The sequence below is a fragment of the Oncorhynchus masou genome, chromosome 12 (genome assembly GCF_036934945.1).
Source record: "Oncorhynchus masou masou isolate Uvic2021 chromosome 12, UVic_Omas_1.1, whole genome shotgun sequence".
NCBI classification, from domain to species: Eukaryota; Metazoa; Chordata; class Actinopteri; order Salmoniformes; family Salmonidae; genus Oncorhynchus; species Oncorhynchus masou.
The window spans coordinates 24,708,779-24,731,420 of NC_088223.1; the positions used below are offsets into that span (position 1 = coordinate 24,708,779).

The following is a 22,642-nucleotide window of genomic DNA, read 5'->3' on the forward strand; positions in this document are numbered from 1 at the left end:
TGTTTGGAGGACAAAGAATGCTGAGTTGCATCCAAAGAACACCATGCCTACTGTGAAGCATGGGGGTGGAAACATTATGCTTTGGGGCTGTTTTTCTGCAACGGGACCAGGACGACTGATCCATGTAAAGGAAAGAATGAATGGGGCCATGTATCGTGAGATTTTGAGTGAAAACCTCCTTCCATCAGCAAGGGCATTGAAGATGAAACGTGGCTGGGTTTTTCAGCATGACAATGATCCCAAACACACCGCCCGGGCAATGAAGGAGTGGCTTCGTAAGAAGCATTTCAAGGTCCTGGAGTGGCCTAGCCAATCTCCAGATCTCAAACCCATAGAAAATCTTTGGAGGGAGTTGAAAGTCCGTGTTGCCCAGCAACAGCCCCAAAACATCACTGCTCTAGAGGAGATCTGCATGGAGGAATGGGCCAAAATACCAGCAACAGTGTGTCAAAACCTTGTGAAGACAGAAATCCTACAATGTGATTTTCTGGAATTTTTTTTCTCATTTTGTCTGTCATAGTTGAAGTGTACCTATGATGAACATTACAGGCCTCTCTCATATTTTTAAGTGGGAGAACTTGCACAATTGGTGGCTGACTAAATACTTTTTTGCCCCACTGTAGCTATCATTTGGTAGAGGATGTAAAAGAGCCTGGCTGATTTTCTTTTGTGGCTGGCAGTTGGCATGAACCAATTTATCTCGTAAATTGCGACCTCTCCTATAAACAATAAGTGGTGGATTTTTAAATTCAGCCGGCAAAGCAGGGTCGGATGATAAAATATGCCAGTGTTTCTTGACCACACCTCCCACTTTTCGCGAGTTCAAAGTATATGTGGTTGTGAACATTATGGATTGTTCGTTAGCGGGTCTTTTTTGTAGCAGTTCATCTCGTGTTTTCCCTAATGCCAAATTAAGAGCTTCATCCACACATTGTGGTGAATAGCCTCTTCTTAGAAACCTAATGCTCACCTCCGCTGCTTTTTCTAGATAATCCTCTGTGGAGTGGCATATACGGCGTAGTCTGAAAAACTGGCTTCTTGGAAGTCCTCTTTTTAATGGCTCAAGATGGAAGCTGTCCCCCTGTAATAGAGTATTTCTGTCCGTTTCTTTTCTATACAGAGTTGTAAACGGGGTTCCATTTGATTTCTCAATCCACATATCGAGGTAATGAACACGTTGAGTGTCACATTCAACAGTGAATTTGAGATTGGGGTCAATGTCATTGAGTAGTGCCATAAAATCTGACAGCTCTTTTTCAGTTCCTTCCCATATGCAAAAAAATGCCGTCAATATATCGATACAGCTTCAGGACTTTATTCAAAAATGGATTTTCGTTTTCATTATTAACAAAACGTTCTTCACAAAGACCTGCATAAAAGTTAGCATAACTCGGAGCGAATGTGGAACCCATCGATGTTCCATTCGTTTGGAGGTAGTATTCATCATCAAACCTGAAATAGTTATACGTCAAAACATATTCGGCCAGTTCTAGAATGAAGTTTGTTTGTGGATATTCATTGGTATCTCTGTCTCCCAAATAGTGTGCTAGTGCTGCCAGCCACCCCACATGGGGAATGCTGGTATATACGTAGATTCTCGACATCTAATGTGACTAAAATAGTCTTCTTTTAAACCCGCTATTGGTGAGATCTTGTTTATGAAGTCTATAGAGTCTTTTACATATGATGGCAATGCTTACACATGAGTTTTAATAAAAGAGTACAAGTTTGACAATGGCTCGAGCATTGAGCCTATTCCTGCAACCACTGGTCTGCCTGGATAATTGCCTTGTTGTTTTTTAGGTTTGTGTAATTTTGGTAAAATGTACAGGCATGAACGTATGGCACATTTGCAGCAAAGATATTCATATTCAGGTTTTGAGATCAGGTTGTTTAATAGGGCTTGCTTCATATTAGAACATATATCCCTTTGGAACACCTGTGTGGGATCAACACTCAGTTTTCTATAGAAACGTTCATTACTGAGTTGTCTCTGAATTTCTTTATATTTTTCATATTCTAAACAACCTCTGCACCCCCTTTGTCTGCAGGTTTAATAACCAAAGATGAATCTTTCTTTAATTCCTTAAGTGCCTGTTCTTCTGTTCTAGTGAGATTCTTCTGAATATGGTTTGTTTGTCTCATATATACTGACATGGATTCTTGTTCGACTAACCTACAACGGGTATTAAATCGAGGAGTTGTTAACCATGGGCCACACAAGCTCACAGAACGGGACCTCTGAAGTGCATAGAAATCATCTGTCCTCACTACCGAGCTCCAAACTGCCTTTGGAAGCACCGTCAGCATAATAACTGTTTGTCGGGAGCTTCATGAACGCTACCTGCCCCAATTAATAGTGCCAACTGTACATTTTGGTGGAGGAGGAATAATGGTCTGGATCTGTTTTTCATGGGTTGGGCTTGGCCCCTTAGTTCCATTAAAGGGGTATCTTAAGTCTACAGCATACAATGACATTCTAGACGATTCTGTGCTTCGAACTCTGTGGCAACAGTTTGGGGAAGGCCCTTTCCTGTTTCAGCATGACAATGCCCCCATGCACAAAGCGAGGTCCATGCAAAAATGGAGACCTGACTAAGTATGAATTTACTTATTAAAATATAAATGAAAACATTTTTGCCGGTAAATGTGTGCTTGTTTCTTTGGCAACCCTGGTATAAGCGGGATAAACGCCTCCGCTCTATACATTATCTGGAGCTAATAAATTCATTTCGGTCTCGGGGCAGATCCGGCAGCCAGACCGGGCCAGCAGTTTGTGATGTTTGTGTTTGTGCTACTTGGGGAGTAATCAGTATCAAGCATCAAACACTACATCACAAATGACACCCTATTTCCTATATACAGTAGTTCACTACTTATGACCAGACCCCTATGGGCCCATATGACTGGAATAGAGCAGTCTTCAGCATCCAGAACAGCATCAGTTAAGACAACACCTGTTTGTGTTTGCCACCAGAGAAGCTAGCATGAGTGTTTAGCATCAGTATTTGGAGTTACTGAGTGTGACCAACAGTTTGAATGCAATTATTCTGCATACTAGACAATGATGTTAGCCCCTGAACAAAAACCAAGGCATTTGTTTAGTCAGTTTCAGCATCATTCCTGTTTCCTATTTGTGCGGCTTTTTATAGGCTAGCAAACAGACTGGAGCTTTTACTATTGCTGAACTATATCTGAGTCATGAACAGTTCTTAGTCTACTTTTTAGGGGCACTTCTTAATGTGTAATTCATCGCTGCTCTTCTGATGCAGTGCTCCCTTTGAAAAAGAGACTTTAGTCTCAGTGGGGCTACCTGCTTAAATAATGGTAAATAAAAGATGAGGACATAGAGTCTATCAGACTGAGAGATCCTTGATATAATTGAATAAATCCTATGGCTACATTTGGGGCCAGGGGTTATACAATGGGCATCTTCTAGTCGCTGTCTGTTCTTACCATGATATATCTTGTGTTATATTCATTTTACCCATAAACGTAATATGTTGTGCACCTGACTGCCCCCTCTTTTCTTGATTGTGTGCATTAGAATTATCCCCAGGTTATAGGAAATTGTGGCATCTAAACTTTTTGTTATTGTTGTATTTACCACTCGAATGTTTGGGTGGTGCTCTCTAGTGGCAGAGTTTGTGATATTTATAGTAGGCCTACTGAGCAAATGGTTGACACTAGCTGCTGCTCCCCATATGGACAGCTTAGGATCATTTAGGTGGCAGGTTAGGATCATTAACGTGGCTGGTTAGGATCGTTTACATGGTAGGTTATGAGAATTAGGTTAGGAAAAGGGTTAGGGTTAAATAAAATGCTGGCCGTACAGTAGTTGTACTCTCCCTAGTCACAAACACCCTTCATTGTTCAAACCATAGAGAATGATTATAGGCACAGAGTTTCTAAACCCAGAGTTGCAACATCGCAAGACTTCTGGAATCTCTTGTGAAGCAGACTAAGTAGACCAGGCCGGGGTTTGAGTTATTCATTTTCTCGAAATCTAAAGTCACAACCTAAATTCGAGCCAATTGAGAATTTGAACATATTATTACTCCAACTTCGTGACAGTGACAAACTGACACGTTTTTGTTTTCGTCAAAAAAGACTTAATACTGTAGGAGTGCCTTTGTTTTGACTGTATGCACTTGCGCAGTTGAACGGAAACTCAACCGGATGCGTCACACTTGTACATCCTGTGAATCATCTGGCTCATCTGTGACGTTGTGTTTACTTCAAACGCGGAAAAGCAAATAGAAGAAATTGCACAGCGGTCCGTTCTCTCTTCGTATCTACAGAGTGAGGATATAAGCATTTTACATGCCAATTCACGACATTTCTTCACAATAATAGTGGCAGGTAAGCTTAATTAAATTGGTGAAATAAATTATGATTGCGTATGTTGGTTGCATTCAAGTTGTTTTTGTGCTCAATAGTTTCACTTTCACTTTTGATAGCTTTAGGGTATTTTTATGTCTGAATGTTTTAGAACATTTCTTTCAAACCTTTTCTTTTAGTAGATCTAATTATATCAAATATTTTTGACCTTTTATGTTACATGAAATGAGCAGTTGAACAAGCTGTCGGACAATAATAGCAGTTGAAAGCTGCGTTTTGTCTTGTCCAAACGTTATTCAACATGAGAGATGCTCCTCTAATGGTGACTGTCCATGCGTCCTGTCTTTATATTCTGTTTCCTTCCTAATTCAGAAAACGTCAACTGCCCTTGACCAGGCTACAGCACATACAGAGATGGCGTAAGGGATTTCTTAAATTGAGCAGACTCACTAAAATATATCTAGTTAGTGTGTTGTAATGACACTGCAATAAATCATGTGTGGTGGGGTTGACGTCATTAAAGAGCTGTACACACATCCAGTGTTAATTTAATAAAAACTCATGACAGTTTGTTTCTGTTGGTCTATATCCCATACAGATCTGCAGGCTATCAGGACATTAAGAAAGATTTCATAAAATGTGGAGAAACACAAGGTACCTAATTGATTTGTTGACTTGATCATATCTTGGCTTTGGTCACTCAACAGTTTGTGATAATATGGTAGCTGCATAGCAGTTGGTTAGCCTACAGCAGCAGCTTTTGTCACCAGTAACATTATTGTAAGCCTCAGCATTTAAAATAGATTTTAAGAAACATGTTTTGGTCAGAGTTTTAACCCTAATGAAGAAATATTGACCAAAACGTTGCTTTTAAGATCTATTTAACGTTGTGGAGCATAGACCTAGCATACAATAATATGTTAGGCTAAAACAAAAACCTGCATATATTCTACACCTGCTCTTCAGTAATTTAGTTTGACACTTTTGTTTAACAATATCTTCAACAGATGCAAGGAAATACCAAAAACAGGTGTCTGATGCAGTGTTCAAACATCGTCATGCTATTATTGCTCTCAAGAAGCCAGAGGAATCAAAGTGGAAGATTGCGGGCCTGGATGACACGTCCTACAAAGGAGAAGAGGAAATTAAGGAGTGGCAGAACTTCTACCTACCAGACAGTGTGAAGATGGAGGTGTTAGGATCTGTGGAAAACCTCCGCTACCCGACAGAGAGTGGCCAGCTGGTCATAATGCTGTGTGAGGACCGTCAGGTGTATGCTTATGACGGAGAGGAGATGCACCTGGTCGCTCTAAGCCTGGGGGAAGTCTTTGTCTCTGGGCTTCAGTACCCTGGCATCAAGTCCTTCTACAGAGGGGAGTGCTTTAAGGACATGGTGAGAATCAATCTGTAGTGAATCAAACAGTTGTTATAGCTGGTAAGAATTTAAAATGTAGTGATTCAAGTAGAGTAACATTTATCATTATTTATTTGGTATAGTTTTGTTAATATTGATATTGATAACGGATCAGGTGCATTTACAAATCTTGAGGAGTGATCATGCTTGATATCTAAAACTTATGTTGTGCTGTTTTGCGTTGCATTCCGTTGTGTAGACTAAAGAAGACTGGGCCAAGGTAAGACAGGGCAAAGTGGGGAGGAAACTTGAAAAGGAGCACCAGGAATTACTGAGACAAGCCAAACCCAGCTTCCTGAGTTGTCTTGACTCCATCAAAGGAGCAGGCCACACAGTCACAGGTGGGCAGGTTTAATGTGTAGCACACAGACAGCTCATTGATGTGCCCATCCAATGTGATCAATGATGATAAAAGTTAACATAGATATACTGTTACAGTAATTGCTGTTTAGATAGAAAAGTTGCAATTTTTGGAATTACTCCTTAACAAGCACCTTTGTCCTTCCCTCACAGGTGCCTGTATCTATCACAAACCAGTGGAACCTCCAACAGTACTTGATGGACTTCGTACGGTTGAAATCCTGTGAACAGGATCCAAATTCAAACGAATCTCCATTAAAATTCCTCAAACACCATTTTAAAGATACACTTGTTGTTAATCCCACCACAGTATCCGATTTCAAAAAGGCTTTACGACGAAAGCATACCATGCGATTATGTTAGGTGAGTGCCTAGTCACAAAAAACAGCAATTTTTCAAGTCAAAGAGTCACAAAAAGCAGACATAAAGATAAAATTAATCACTAACCGTTGATCTTTATCAGATGCACTCTTAATAGCGTTTGGAGATTACGTGATATGTTTTTAATGTGCCAGGTAGGCTACATCGTTTGTAAAGTGGATTGTGCTTAATTTTAAGAATTGAGCTATGAATATAGCAACATGAGAAAGCTGGGATCCTCTTTTAAATAGTAGCCACTCAAAACTCTGTTCTCACACACGATTGCGCAATTACTGGGCTTATAAGAACCCATTTCACTAGGCTCTAGGCTATGGGCTCTCCAACTGTGTTCCAGGGGTCTTGGGACTACATGCTACGTTTGGAGTTATTTGGCCACTTTAGTTGTGAATCAACCTTATCAAAACATATATTTAATTTTCATGAAATCACAAGTGCAATATAGCAAAACACAGCTTAGTTTGTTGTTAATCCACCTGGCGTGTCAGATTTAAAAAAAAAGCTTTACAGCAAAAGCTATCCAAGCGTTTATGTTAGGACATCTCTCTCAGCAGACAAAATATTACAAACAGCTAGCAGCAAAGTAGATTGGTCACAAAAGTCAGAAAAGCAATCAAATGAATCGCTTACCTTTGATCTTCGGATGTTTGCACTCACGAGACTCCCAGTTACACTATAAATGTTCCTTTTGTTCCATAAAAATGATTTTTATATCCAAAATACCTCCATTTGGTTGGCGTGTTTTGTTCAGAAATCCACAGGCTCCAGCGGTGATGACGGGGCAGACGAAAATTCCAAATAGTATCCGTAAAGTTCTTAGAAACATGTCAAACGTTTTTTATAATCAATCCTCAGGTTGTTTTTACAATAAATAATTGATAATATAACGTGACTAAATGTCACATGGAATTTGACTGCGGTCATGTCTCGCGACTGCCGGTGGGCGGTAATATGGTTACCTTAACAGCCCCAGATGCAATGCATGATGCATCCTTTTGGTTGTTAATTCAATGTGTCAAAGTTTTACTTCTATCCTGTCCATATTCAAATAAACTAGGCCTACTAAATGTGTGAATTATGAATCTTCTCTGCATGCAGGACCATGTCATCATTGTCTGAACACTTCAAGTTTTATCTGACTGTATATTTACAGCAGTGGTAGAAAATTCAGTAAACATGTTGATAAAACTTTGAATGTTTAACTTTTTCCCCTCCAAAGTACGCATGTTACCTGTTTAAACCTCTCCTGCACATTTTTCCTGTCGCATCACTCCTGAACCATACCATACTCTACAGCTCTACAGGAGTCTATACTACCAACCAATCACTTAATCTGCCTCAGAAGCTCTGTGCTGGACCAATCATATATCTTGTGCACTAATAAACAAATATACACAAATTAATTATTGTGGATCATTTTTATTTGTAAGTGTTGATTAGGTCTATGGGTGCATTTTAATAGTGTGAAGTGGTTTCTTCTCCATCTGAGAAAATTGGACACTGACAGGTAGAAACAACATTGGGGATGTCTACAGGGGACTGGCTCTCATGTGCAATGATGGGTCTCAACAGCTAAATGCAGGAATGAAAGAATTCCACAGTGTACAAACACACACACTCTCACCTACAAATGATTTGTAAACCACATTTGACTTTTTCACTGTATTTCACCTCTTATAATTTGTGCAAATAAATATAACTAATTAGAATCTATAGAACAGCTTGAAGTGACAGTCTACTGTGTACTCAACCCACCTCTTTTCTGTCTCCATCTGCCCTCTTCTGTCACCTTCTCTGTGTCTTGTCTGTTGCTGTTTCTTGTTTATTACTGTCTCCTTTGTCTGTCCTTTTCTGTTCTTCTGGTGTCTATATTATATCATATTCTTATGTTGCTGTCTCTGTCTTGTCTGCTGTGTCTTTAGTTTTGCAATCCAAAATGATCAAGGGGATACTGGGGTAACTTAACTTGTTTTGGGCATGTGTCTGGGTCACCTAAAAGGGGGCGCCCCTTTGGTGCACGTTTTGGTTTTTACATTAGCACTACACAGCTGATTCAAATAATCAAAGCCTAATGATGAGTTGGTATTTGAATCAGCTGTGTAGTGCTAGAGCAAAAACCAAAACGAGCACTCGGGGGTTCCCAGGACCGAGTTTGGGAAACACTGATCTAAATCATCCTCTTCCCTACAATTTGCCCTTGCCTGCTGTTCTCATCTGTCCTCATCCTTAACTCATCTGAAAGGGAGCAAGGTGCCACATGTCAATATTTCATATTAAAGGGTGACTGCACTTCCTGATTTTGCTTAGTTTTAGATTTGGGACCATCAATAAATGACAATGTAAATTAGACAATATTTTGTTGCACACCTTTTAGTTTTCTCATTAAATGCTTTCGATATTTGTATATGAGCATCTACAATTTATAGTTGGTTTGAGGTTTTAAAGTCATGGAATTTTGGAACTATTGGAATTTAACATAATTACTGATCGTCCCTAACTTGCCCCTTAGGGATATCCAAAGTCAACCCAAATTTACCACAGGCATTACATGAAAGAATAACATGTTTGAGGAAAGTGCACAGTTATGGACTTCAAAAGTTATTAATAAACCAACTAGGCACATTTGGGCAGTCTTGATACAACATTTTGAACAGAAATGCAATGGTTTATTGGATCAGTATAAACTGTGCACATACACTGCTGCCATCTAGTGGACAAAATCTGGGCTGGGCTGGAATAATACATTATGGCCTTTCTCTTGCATTTCAAAAATGATGGTACAAAAAACGCATATCTTTTTCTTTGTATTATCTTTTGCCATATCTAAACTTCAAAGTGTTTCCTTTCAAATGGTATCAAGAATATGCATATCCTTGATTCAGGTCCTGAGCTACAGGCAGTTAGATTTGGGTATGTAATTTTAGCCGAAAATTGAAAAAAAGTGCGGATCCTCAAAATATCACAGACAAAATGTTCAGCCTCCCCTTTATGGATGGGAGGTTACCGTGGTAACAGGGCCACATGAGTCCGTGCACGTGAATCTGTGATTTGGGTTCTGACAAGGGTCAGAATCCAAATAGCGTCTCTTTATAGCATCTAAAAGCTATAAGTTGAAGCAGCAGATGCAAACTATAGTTGTTAAACAACCAAGACTTTCGAGTAAATTAGACCAACTTCTATGCCAATGCTTCCAAAAATGAATCCATCAGCACTTCACTCATTGCACACAGCTCCCCTGCGTTTCTGCGTGAGGTGGGATATAGGATTCGTATTTATTTGTGCAAATGGCAGCAATGAAACAAAACAGCAGAAATAAACTCTGCAAGAAAAGAAATGTCCTCTCACTGTCAACTGCATCTATTTTCAGAGAACTTAACATGTGTAAATATTTGTATGAACTTAACAAGATTCATCAACTGAGACATTAACTGAACAAGTTCAACACACATGTGACTAGCAGAAATTGAATAATGTGTCCCTGAACAAAGGGGGGGTCAAAATTATAAGTAACAGTCAGTATCTGGTGTGGCCACCAGCAGCATTAAGTACTGCAGTGCATCTCCTCCTCGTGGATTGCACCAGATTTGCCCGTTCTTGCTGTGAGATGTTAACCCACTCTTCCACCAAGGCACCTGCAAGTTCCCGGACATTTCTGGGGGGAATGGCCCTAGCCCTCACACTCTGATCCAACAGGTCCCAGACATGCTCAATGGGTTTGAGATCCGGGCTCTTTGCTGGCCATGGCAGAACACTGACATTCCTGTCTTGCAGGAAATCACGCACAGAACAAGCAGTATGGCCGGTGATATTGTCATGCTGGAGGGTCATGTCAGAATGAGCTTGCAGGAAGGGTACCACATGAGGGAGGAGGATGTCTTCCCTGTAACGCACAGTAATGAGATTGCCTGCAATGACAAAAGCTCAGTCTGGGGTTACTGCCCCAGACCCTCCACATCCAAATCGATCCCGCTCCAGAGTACAGGCCTCGGTGTAACGCTCGTTCCTTCGACAATAAACGTGAATCTGACCATCACCCCTTGTGAGACAAAACCGCGACTTGTCAGTGATGCACACTTTTTGCCAGTCCTGTCTGGTCCAGCGATAGTGTGTTTATGCCCATAGGTGACATTGTTGCCGGTGAGGTCTGATGAGGACCTACCTTACAACGGCCTACAAGCCCTCAGTCCGGCCTCTCCCAGCCTATTGCGGACAGTCGGAGCACTGATGGAGCGTTCCTTGTGTCACTCTGGCAGTTGTTGTTGTCATCCTGTACCTGTCTTGCAGGAGTGATGTTCGGATGTACCGATCCTGTGCAGGTGTTGTTACACGTGGTCTGCCACTGCGACGACAATCAGCTGTCCATCCTGTCTCCCTGTAGTGCTGTCATAGGCGCCTCATAGTACAGATGGAAAAACACTTTATTGCCCTAGCCACATCTGCAGTTGTCATGCCTCCTTTCAGCGTGCCTAAGGCACGTTCACACAGATGAGCAGGGACCCTGGGCATCATTCTATTGTTGTTTTTCCAGTGTCAGTAGAAAGGCCTCTTTCGTGTCCCAAGTTTTAATAACTGTGACCTTAATTGCCTACCATCTGTAAGCTCTTAGCGACCATTCCACATGCATGTTCACACATGTGCATGTTCATTAATTGTTTATGTTTTTTTGCTTCTTTATTTAACTAGGCAAGTCAGTTAAGAACAAAGTCTAATTTTCAATGACGGCCTAGGAACAGCGGGTTAACGTAATTGCCTGTTCAGGGGCAGAACAACAGATTTGTACCTTTTCAGCTCGGGGGTTTGAACTTGCAACCTTCAGGTTACAAGTCCACCGCTCTAACCACTAGGCTACCCTGCTGGTTCATTAAACAAGCATGGGAAACAGTGTTTAAACCCTTTACAATGAAGATCTGTGAAGTTATTTGGATTTTACTGAATTATCTTTGAAAGAGGGTCCTGAAAAAGGGCCGTTTCTTTTTTTGCTGAGTTTACTTTCAAAACAGCTACTCCAGCATTTTTCTAACTGGAACTCTCACATATGCTCATACTTGACTTTTGACTATTTTTATTCACAAATGTAATAGAGCCCCACCGTGTTGGTGTCATAATACCCATACAACCTAGTGGCCAAACAGGGATATTCCCCGTAGGGGATTTTAGAAAATAAGTGCTGTGTATTGTGCAGGCTTACCTTGATGTGATGTTTTGGATAACCATGTAAATCTCTCTCACACAAGGTGACTTTTATCAATTTATTCGGCTCTATTTGCCCTCATATTAGAACATGCTCATCAGCATCAAAGTAGACCTTGTCAATTTAAAGCTTGCACAAGACAGTTCTCTGAATTGTCAATATAAAGAAATGTAGCCAATTTATTAATTTATTACCTTTGCCTCGATTCGTCAGTCTCGTCCACATCACCATGGTATTTGTAGTTCTTTATGATAGCCACATTAGCAGCTAATTAGCATAAAATAATGTGGTTAAATACAGGCGAATATGTTGAAAAGTGACCTTGTCCTAGAGAGATTTACACGGTTATTAAAATGTCACGCCAGGATAAGCCTACACGAAACACATAATTTATTGGAAGTGTTTCTAAAATCCCCCATGGGAAAAATGATGGAAATATTATTGGAAAAATGTCCATGTTGACTGCAAGGTTTTATGGGTATTATGAGTCTTGCTGTGGTATTCTTTGCTCTCACTGTTGAGCCCTGCAAATTGACCACCCCCCAACATAGCTGGTGAAATAGACATTCTTTACCCGCCATTCCTAAATCTACCCGCATTTGCCAAACCATGAATAACAGGCTCAGACCATTATTGTTCCTCCACCAAACTTTACATTTCCACTTCACAATAGCAGCACTTACAGTTGACCAGGGCAGCTCCAGCAGGGCAGAAATGTGATGAATTTACTTTTTGGAAAGGTGGCATGCTATGATGGTGCCATGGTGAAAGTCACTGAGCTATTCAGTATGGCCATTCTACTGCCAATGTTTGTCTATGGAGATTGCATGGCTTTGTGCTTGATGTTATACACCTGTCAGCAATGGGTGTGGCTGAAATAGCCAAATCCACTAATAGTAAGGGGAGTACTTTTGTATATATAGTGTATAATATTTGACTAAAACATAATAATTTCAAATCTTTACATTTAGGGACATTGCCCTTCGTAGAGTACCATCTTTCGGATGGGAAGTTGAAACGGGTGTCCTGACTCTTTGTTATCATTCAAAATACCATGGCACTTATTGTAAGAGTACTGGTGATCATCTCGGTGTCGTTGCTAAATTCCCATCCTGGCCACATTCCATCATGGCCACCTAATTATCCCCCTCTTTCCTAATTGGCATACATCACTCCTCACCTCTCCAGCTGATTGCTGATGTGTGGTGCGCGTTCTGGCACAAAAATGGTTGCCATGCATCATTGAGGTGGGTGCTACGCATTGTTGGTGGATGTGGTGAGTTTCCACCTACTATGTAATGCGCTTTGAGTACCTCAGTTGGTATAAAAGTGCTATATAAATCCAATAAATGATTATTGATTATTATTTGTGTACGATCATGTCTCTCTATTATGCGTGGGAATATGTGGGAACAGATGTACTAAATTAAATCACTTGGAGCTGATTTTCTGGTGTTTTTACAGTCTTTTATGTCCAACATTTTATTTTTTATGAAAAAAAATATATAAACAATAAAAATAATTATTTCTCTATCTGTCTGTCTGTCTGTCTGTCTGTCTGTCTGTCTGTCTGTCTGTGTTTTTTGATTGTTATTTTTCTCAGAAAACTTGTGGGGCCAAATAAAACCAGTTGGAGAACCCTGGACTATGGTCTCATGAGTTTTCTCAAATCCGCCTGTGGATAGGTCAGGTACCACCAGAGGTCCTAGTTCCCCTAGTTGGGAACTAGGCTATTATGCGTTAGCCGATTTACTTTCATTTTCATATTTGCAACTACCTAAAAAATGGTGAGTAGCCTTTTTACTTCGTCTGTTGAGAAGAAATGAAGATACACGACAAACATCAACATTTGAACACACATGTTATTTTATTAATCTATCGATTTTGCCAAAACATATGAAGATACATTCGAGCGTTGTGAAGAGCACGCACGCGCGCACAGACACACCTATGTAAAAAAAAAATTATTTAACGAGGCAAATCAGTTAAGAACAAATTCTTATTTTCAATGACGGCCTAGGAACAGTGGGTTAACTGCCTGTTCAGGGGCATAAAGGACAGATTTGTACCTTGCCAGCTCAGGCATTTGAACTTGCAACCTTACGGTTACTAGTCCAACGCTCTAACCACTAGAGGCTACCCTATTTGGCCTAGCCTACCATCTTTGTCCTATACTCTCAAAAACGTAGTTTTTCAGAAAGTAAATTTGGCGAAATTCAAATAAGTATTAACCTTCTCATGACTTTTCATAATAGCAGTAGCAGTTATTGTAGTTTTAGTTTATTAAATGTTTATGACGTTATCTTTCCCATGAAAGGAGACCGGACTACGAGAGAGGTGAGCCTCAACATAGTAACCATTAATTCTTCTTTTGATATTTCAATAAATTAATTGATTACACACTTATTTATTGAGAAAATGTATATTGTGTCATTAAATATTTTAGGGCAGAATTGTTTTTGCAGACTGAAGACAGTTTTAGGATTAATGCCTACAATATCATCTGTGAAATGGGCAAACTACGCGGACCTAAGGAATATGTGGATGAGGTATGCATGTACCCCTTTGAAGACAAAGGTAAAAACAAGTTTCAGGTTGGATTTTCGATGGATATTCACCTGTAGTTTTCCTTACGTCCACCAACAGCAGTTAGGGACCGTCAACACAGTGATAAATAAACATTTTGACATTTCAATAGCTCTTTAACCATTACTCCTAAAACTTTCAAAACTGGTTCTAGCTAACCCGATGACATATACACACATTGCGCACACTTTTTTTTGTAGGTTTACATCTCGCACTATTTTAAAATCATTATTTACATTTTGGAATTTCAATAGCTCTTTGGTCATGTGACTTAATGACTTCAAACAAGGTTCAGAATGTACACTCAGTGGCCCTAAGCATTGCACACCCTTTAGTTTGTCCATTTTCATCTCACACGTTTTTACATGAATTTTTCTAACTTTCAAATGTCAATAGCTCCTTGGTCATGTGACCTACTGACTTCAAACAAGGTTCAGAATGTACACTCAGTGGGCCTACACATTGCACACCCTTTTGCTTGTCCATTTTAATCTCACCAGATTTTAATTTGCCTGCTCTGCCCCCCTGAAGGACAGTGTCACTCACACACCTATTCACTTGGGCCTTCTCCCTGGGGCCTTTCTGACCTCCAGGCAGGCCCCCATTAACTTGGTGACCTCTGACTCCTGGCCTCTAGGCCTACACTCCCTGCCCGCCTGCCTGCCTGCCTGCCCTGGGCCTGAGAGTGTATAGCTTACTCCCTGGAACTACAGACCTCCACACCTACTCTCCCTACCCGGTCAACACCCCCCCCCCCCTTGGTCTTAGGGTATAGCTTACTCCCTGGAATTACTAAGACATCTATAGTCCCGCTGTCAGGAACCACGTGCACCTGGTAACCCGTAACAGGCTCTGTGCATCTGGTAACCCGTAACAGGCTCTGTGTACCTGGTAACCCATAACAGGCTCTGTGGTTCTGGTGACCCGCCCACTTTTCTCTGCTCACAGACTAAGTCCCCACTCCAACCTCCATGGCCTGAGTGCTGCCCCCAGCCCCTGATTAACGTCCGGTGTTATCATCAGAGGCTTTTCTGTCTTACAAACTGGACATCAGTTGCCGCTACAAACCTTCAGCTGACTTTGACTGTTGTTTTTACACCCAATCGACATCAAGTACCAGCGCAATACTTATAAGCTTGAGGACCAAATACCCCTCGCTCTATCTAGCGGCACCATCAACCGGGTGTCAGAAGAAGCAACAGAAAATAATCCTCCCCTTTCAATCATTTGCTTTCCCAGTCAGCCCAGAACCATAGGAACCACCTTTACCAGCGCTTCATCGATGTTCCTCACTTTGACATGAGGGGGTCACAGTCACCCCACGGGTGATTTGAGTGTGACTGTGACAGGTCGGTACGGTCCTTTGAATTTGAATTTCAAGTTGCATTCATTGATCCATGCCCAGTGGGAACCTAGGCTTCTTCCGTCAATTTTATGGTTCCGCAGCAAATCAATGGGCGTGGATGGTACTACCCACATCAGATGTAGGCCCCCTCCCCAGACAAGCTGGAGATACCTCTCCCCACTTCGTAGGGCATGAGCCAGATCCATGCAATGCCCTATCACTGCGGGCCAATGGGTTTAGTCTCCGCCTCAAGTGTAGTGAGCGTAGAGGAGACCTCCCCACTTACGGTGCTCGCCGGTGTGGGGCCGGCGAGCACCGTAGCTGGGGAGATCCGCGAGAAGGACCTGGCGCGCGTCCAGAGTTGCCGCCACCAACTTCCAGACCCAACTCCCCACCGGTCCGCCTTCAGCCCACCGATGGACACCACCCTGACGAACCCCCGTACACAGCCCCTTGCGAGACCACACACGAGAGACCGCGAGATGGGTCGCACAACGAACTTCCAATGGTGTCGAGAGGAGGGCGACGGAGCGACTGCTCCCCTTGACGCAGCTTGAGCTAAGCCCCACTTCGCACCCCAGCCCGACCGGCCCAGCCCTTAGAGCCAATCCTTATCCCGAAGTAACAGATCTTTTTTTGCCAACTTCCCTTACCTACATTGTTCTAACATGCCAGAGGCTGTTCACCTTGGAGACCTGCTGCAGATATGGGTACGGCCCGGCGCGAGATTTACACCCTCTCCCCCGGATTTTCAAGGGCCAGGGAGAGCTCACAGAACGCCGCCGAAACCGTGACGCTTTCCATGGCTTGGGCCCCTCTCTCGGGGCGAACCCATTCCAGGGCGCCCTGTCCTTGAATGGGTTAGAGGAAAAGAGAACTCTCCCCAGGGCTCCCGCCAGCTTCTCCGGGATCGGTTGTGTTACCACAATGGATGCCTCGTGGCGCCCATCTCTGCCAGTCCGTGGACATTCTAAAAGTAGTTTGAGGTCAGTAGGTCACATTACCAAGGAGATATTGAAATTCAAAAGTTTAAAATATTAATGTAAAACCGTGTAAGATGAAAATGGACAAAATGAAGGGTGTGCAATATAGAAGGGTAGTCAGTGGACATTCTGAACCTTTTTTGAGTCAAGTAGGTCACATGACCAAAGAGCTATTGAAATTCTAATGTAAATAAAGTTTGCACTTTGTTTATGCTCCCTAACTAATTAAACTAGGAATACAAAATGCTGCTCACATCGCCACATGTTTATTAGCTTTGGAAAGCAAATTAATGTCCAAATCGTGAAAATAAGACCTGTGCAATGTTGTACGCAATTTGTCCAACATCATGACACTTAATTGGAGTCTGTGGCTCAAGTGGTTTGAAAGCTATTGAGGTTTGAAAGCACGAATATCCGTCCAATATCCAACTTGAAACTGTCTTTACCTCGGTCCTTTGAAGGTGTCATTGTCCAAAGTTGGATAGATCCTCTTTTTGTCCTGTATAAAAAGCAACTTAAGAAATCCCCTTTTCTGGCAGTTTAATTGTGCCATCAAACCCATTGATATTCCAAAGGAGCTAATATGGATGAATAGATAGATAAAAGTGTCCAGAAATTAGGGTTATACCCTGATGAAGACAGCTTGGCTGTCGAAACATTGGATATTACATTTTTGAATCTGAGCTCCTAGTGTGCAGCTCTCCTTTATTTTCAGAAATTAGGGTTACACTTTTAAAGAGAAAATCATTTTTATTTGTCCTTCTCATATCAAACCTGTGTCTATAAGATGCTCCACAGCATCTTCTTCTTAGGCTGGATTCATTCCCCCAAATACACCCCCGAGATGATCCTTGGTGACCATTTATCTACGATGATGGAGATATTCCCACAACCGTTTAAGAGTTACACAAGTAAACTACCCCAACGGACTCCGTTCTCCTGTGTGCTGGATATGGTGAGTGTTGTGTTGCTGATGCTCTTGACTAACTCACTGGGTGCGCGCTAATAGCGTTTCAATCGGTGACATCAATAGCTCTGAGACCTTGAAGTAGTTGTTTCCCTTGCTCTGAGGGCCGCAGCTTTTGTGGAGCGATAGGTAACGATGCTTCGAGGGTGACTGTTTTCAATGTGTGCAGAGGGTCCCTGGTTCGAGGCCAGGTAGGGGCTACGAGAGGGATGGAAACAATACTGTTACATGGGCAGAGACATCAGTTCAATGTCTAGTTTTGATGTATATTTTGTTGAGTTGTCAACTAACCATGAATTCAATGTGAAATCAAGAACAAATGTCCAGTGGCATGTATTCATGGAGCCAAGGGAAGCCCGGCTTCCCCCCAAAATGTACCAGTTGGTAGAGCAGGCTCTTGCAATGCCAGGGTTGTGGGTTCGATTCCCACAGGAGACCAGTACAGCTGGTCCCAGCGCCTCTCTGTCTCTCTACGTGTAGGCCATCTATCTGATACTGTCCAAACAAGTATGACATTGTTGTCGCATTGAATGCAAGGGAAGCCAGCGAGCATTTGGTCCCCCTTGACAAAAAAAGTATAACAAATTTGCCAATCAGCATTGAGCTAAACTGAGCGAGCTCAACTGTGAATGGTCCTGGCGGGGGAAAAAAGTGTAAAGGGAAGCCAGGTTGGATTTGGTGTCTCACCTATCAAATTGCTTTGAGAGCATACGTCATTAACCGAAACAACTTCAATTGTTCCATCTCTTTGTGTTGTTGTCCTCCAGTGGCTAGCTAGCTAGCTAAAATGGTCCCTTTCCTAAATTAGCCATGGATGGAGATAGGGATTTGGACTTGTGGTTTTACTTAATTCACCCTGCTGGCCAATGATTATCGGCGAGTCTGATCCAACCATTAATTTATACATTGTTGTGCTTCTCGCCTGAGAGGATGGAAGTTCAATATGTACAGTAGCTAGATGTAGAAGGCTAATGTTAACTAGCTAATGTTGGCCATTAATGGAAGTTAGGCTAGCGAGCAAGCATTTTAGCCAGGTAGCCTAGGACAACAAAACATAAGAGCGTGTACTGTATGAATGAAAGAGAGGAGGATGGCATTGGCGTTTCTCTGCAAGTAGGGCGATTTTCTACTTGCGCGCACACGCACACACATGCGTAAAACACAAATCAGAACCATGGACAGCCACGTCATATTTAGCTTATGTTGATTGGTCTCAATTGTTTTTGGTATTTTTTGTTGAAGTTGAAACGGTGCTGGAATAGTGGAGGCACCTCCTGTTTTCTTTGTGACTTGTGGTAACTCTCTGTTGTTCTAAATCAATAGTTGTTTAGTGGTCCGAAAATTTCGGAAACGTTAACTTGCTGTAGGTCATGTAACTCTCATGCAATATGCATAGTGGACTTCACTGGACAAAGGTTGCTATCCGTTTTTGTGATAAAACAAAGGTGTGGTTGAATTTATTCTGCCACTGTCTTCTTATTGTCTTGGCCTTTAGGCCTATATATCACAGTCACAAGTCATATGAATTAACAGCAAACAAAGCAATTATCACAACACACACAGTGTAGGTGGTAATATGGCTTCTCTTGGGGGGGGGGGGGCTTGACATCCCCAGTGATTTAGCCCACAGCACCGCTACTGCAAATGTCTCCATGTCATTGGATTCAAGTTAAGAGTTGGGTGAAAAAAAATATTAAATGCACTTACAATGATGATGTTTTGCAAATCCAATCAGTTTTCCACGTTGATTCGTCATCATCACATTGATTTTTTGGGTTGAAATAAAGTGGAAACAACGTCGATTCAACCAGTTTCTGCCCAGTGCAACTGCATATTATGAAGTGATGAGTGCTGAATGCACTTGTATTATTATTCAGTATTAAACGGAAAAGGGACAAACAGCAGTGGTCATTTTTCACCATGTTAATTGAATTTTAACTAAACTATGGATGCCCTCAAGGGACATCCTGATTTTACTATGCCTGCGGTTTTAATTTGTTTAAAAAAGACTGTTAAGTCCGTAGTCTTATTATTAAACATAAACACAGGACAACAGGATTCTTATTGCAAGGGAGAACTTTATCTCAGCGAGGACCGGAGCAACACAACATAAAAAGGTTCAACAGCCATAAGCATTCTGTGGGCAACAGCGCCCTCTTATGGGCAGAATGTATACAAACATTATACATTTACTACATAACGAAGACCAAAATGCAGCCAGTACTGTATATTGTGAAGAAACATTAGTGAACTGTGTATATTGTGGAGAAACGTTAGTGAACTATTCATAAAATGTGTGACCTGCTGTAACCTAATATATTGATCTGCTCCTATCTGTGTATTTTTTTCCAAAATAATTTCCAGAATAGTTCGCAAACGTTTCTGCAATATACAGGCTGCCATTTCTTGTCTATTTGGATTCTATCTGCCGTTTAAGGGCCTTTTTCTCACTGACCTTATCTTGTTTTACGTCTGTTGTCATCAACTCCCAGGTGGTCTCCATGTTTGGACCAGACAGTGAGTTGGAAATATGGCGGAAACTGCAGGATATCGCCAATGTCATGTCAGGGAAACACCGGTTCACCTCCTCTACCATCTGCATCTCTGAAAGCGGAGGGAGGTACTATGGAGCGTCCATGTCCTGCACGGGGAAGAAAGAGGGACAGATTATGATCGCTGTGTCCTGTCTGCGTACCTGGCACTACAGTGTATCCAATGCCGTGATGACATACAAGCCAGATAAGAACAAGAGAAAGAACTTTGATGGCACCATGAAACTACAAGAGTATGTAAAGTGCCAGGCTTCCAATGTGAAGAGTGGGGAGAAGATGCCTCCTTGCAGGTCCTGTGGTCATCTTTTTGGTCTGAAGGAACCAAGCAATCAGATGTGGCCCTATGGGAACTGCGCAGAGGCAGAGAGCTTGAGCAAACTGCTCTATGGAGAGGAAGAGATTGTTAAGAATGTAGTACCATCAGTTGATTGCAAAATGCGAGAGCAAGTGGTGAAGGAGGTAAAGGCTCACCTGGAAGAGAAGCTCCAAGAGTCAGAATTTCAATGGGATTCTTCCTATTACATTCCACAGTAGATTGTCAGAGAAACGCATGTGCGCACACACACTCTAAGTTTACAGATATACAGATGCACATTCCTACTGTGACACACTGAGATCCAAAATATTAAACATATAATCATAGCTTGGTGCGGGGCTAGCAACATGTGATTTGTGTCTGACAGCTAGCATTGAAACATTGCCAAAGCAGTGAACCACTCTGTGCATATAGTATACAGTATAACTGCTAGGCTATAGCTATCGGCTCTTATCAATGACATCTGTGAGGTAGATGGTTATTTTAGTGGGGGACTTTGAGAACTTACAGTCAACAAAATGAAAGTTAGATAGTCAGGCCCCCATTGATCTTGTTATAATGTTTTAGCATAAGAATACAGCTTCAGCCTTGTAAAATGCAGGTATTTGCAGGGAATGTGCTTAAAAATGGCAAAAAATTGCTCTCAGTTCAATGGCAAAATGTATAGAATGGCAGGAAATTAGCTTTAAAATAAAATGTTCTCTACAACAACCCATATGGTGGGTTGTGACTCAAAAGACACCTCCATTTGTGTTTCACAAAGCCAAAACGTTTGGAAATCCCTGGTTGGAAACCTCGACGGAGATACTGTATTATTCATCATTTGTCTGCTGTATTTAATTGAATACTCTAGACAAAGAATTTTGCATTAAACATGTATTATTTTAAATTGACTACTACTGTAAGCATTGATGCACATCTTACTCATCTGTAACAAATTACTAATACTTTAACCATTGGTGTGATTTAATGTCTGGGTTGACTAATATGTGAGGAATTAATATAATAAAGGAGACTATGATAAAGGAGACTGTGTGTGTGTGTGTGTGTGTGTGTGTGTGTGTGTGTGTGTGTGTGTGTGTGTGTGTGTGTGTGTGTTTGTTTGATCTCCTAGTGTACTTAAGTTTCAGTGACTGTTTAGTTTGCAAATGGAAGGGTTGAGAGGATTAAAATAGCAAACGGAAGGGTTGAGAGAATTGAAATAGCAAACAGAAGGGTTGAGAGGTTTGAAATAGCAAACAGAAGGGTTGAGATGATTGAAATAGCAAACATAAGGGTTGAGAGGTTTGAAATAGCAAACAGAAGGGTCGAGAGGCTTGAAATAGCAAACAGAAGGGTTGAGAGAATTGAAATAGCAAACAGAAGGGTTGAGAGGCTTGAAATAGCAAACAGAAGGGTTGAGATGATTGAAATAGCAAATAGAAGGGTTGAGAGGCTTGAAATAGCAAACAGAAGGGTTGAGAGGCTTGAAATAGCAAACAGAAGGGTCGAGAGGCTTGAAATAGCAAACAGAAGGGTTAAGAGGATGGAAATAGCAAACAGAAGGGTTGAGAGGATTGAAATAGCAAACAGAAGGGTTGAGAGGCTTGACATAGCAAACAGAAGGGTTGAGAGGATTGAAATAGCAAACAGAAGGGTTGAGAGGGTTGAAATAGCAAACAGAAGGGTTGAGAGGCTTGAAATAGCAAACAGAAGGGTTGGGAGGCTTGAAATAGCAAACAGAAGGGTTGAGAGGATTGAAATAGCAAACAGAAGGGTTGAGAGGGTTGAAATAGCAAACAGAAGGGTTGAGAGGCTTGAAATAGCAAACAGAAGGGTTGAGAGGCTTGAAATAGCAAACAGAAGGGTTGAGAGGGTTGAAATTGCAAACAGAAGGGTTGAGAGGTTTGAAATAGCAAACAGAAGGGTTGAGAGGGTTGAAATAGCAAACAGAAGGATTGAACGTAACGGAAGGCATTTTGGCATTTTGGATGGATGGGCCGTGATCAAAAGTAGTGAGTTATATTAGGGGGGCATTTTGGCTCTGGTCAAAAGTAGTGAGTTATGTTAAGGGGGCATTGTGGCTCTGGTCAAAAGTAGTGAGTTATATTAGGGGGGCATTTTGGCTCTGGTCAAAAGTAGTGAGTTATATTAGGGGGGTGTTTTGGCTCTGGTCAAAAGTTGTAAGTTATGTTAGGGGGGGCATTTTGGCTCTGGTCAAAAGTTGTGA

At 41.6% G+C, this 22,642-nt stretch overlaps 2 protein-coding genes across 3 annotated transcripts; both read left to right on the plus strand.

The window, feature by feature from the left end:
- The first annotated feature begins 4,205 nt into the window (after nt 1-4,205).
- Nucleotides 4,206-7,896, plus strand: LOC135549741 (uncharacterized). The gene is made up of 6 exons (XM_064979999.1): nt 4,206-4,362; nt 4,714-4,760; nt 4,940-4,995; nt 5,349-5,734; nt 5,955-6,096; nt 6,269-7,896. The coding sequence occupies exons 2-6, from the start codon at nt 4,756-4,758 to the stop codon at nt 6,340-6,342; spliced, it is 663 nt and encodes a 220-aa protein (XP_064836071.1). The 5' UTR covers nt 4,206-4,362; nt 4,714-4,755; the 3' UTR covers nt 6,343-7,896.
- A 5,471-nt stretch (nt 7,897-13,367) lies between these two features.
- LOC135549742 (uncharacterized) lies at nt 13,368-21,461 on the plus strand. Of its 2 annotated transcripts, none has more exons than XM_064980001.1 (5): nt 13,368-13,471; nt 14,002-14,021; nt 14,131-14,233; nt 17,386-17,553; nt 20,058-21,461. In XM_064980001.1, the coding sequence occupies exons 1-5, from the start codon at nt 13,469-13,471 to the stop codon at nt 20,649-20,651; spliced, it is 888 nt and encodes a 295-aa protein (XP_064836073.1). In that variant the 5' UTR covers nt 13,368-13,468; the 3' UTR covers nt 20,652-21,461. The 2 variants fall into 2 exon arrangements, with proteins under 2 accessions (XP_064836073.1, XP_064836074.1); XM_064980002.1 differs by having other exon boundaries at nt 13,422-13,471; nt 14,004-14,021; nt 14,150-14,233.
- Nucleotides 21,462-22,642: the final 1,181 nt, after the last annotated feature.

Excerpts from the sequence above, each read along its gene's own strand:
- LOC135549742 (XM_064980001.1), top strand. Across the intron at positions 14,022-14,130 it reads GAGACCGGACTACGAGAGAG|GGCAGAATTGTTTTTGCAGA; the intron begins GTGAGCCTCAAC and ends TAAATATTTTAG. Across the intron at positions 14,234-17,385 it reads CTAAGGAATATGTGGATGAG|ATGCTCCACAGCATCTTCTT; the intron begins GTATGCATGTAC and ends TGTGTCTATAAG.
- LOC135549741 (XM_064979999.1), top strand. Across the intron at positions 4,996-5,348 it reads AAAATGTGGAGAAACACAAG|ATGCAAGGAAATACCAAAAA; the intron begins GTACCTAATTGA and ends TATCTTCAACAG. Across the intron at positions 5,735-5,954 it reads GGGAGTGCTTTAAGGACATG|ACTAAAGAAGACTGGGCCAA; the intron begins GTGAGAATCAAT and ends TCCGTTGTGTAG.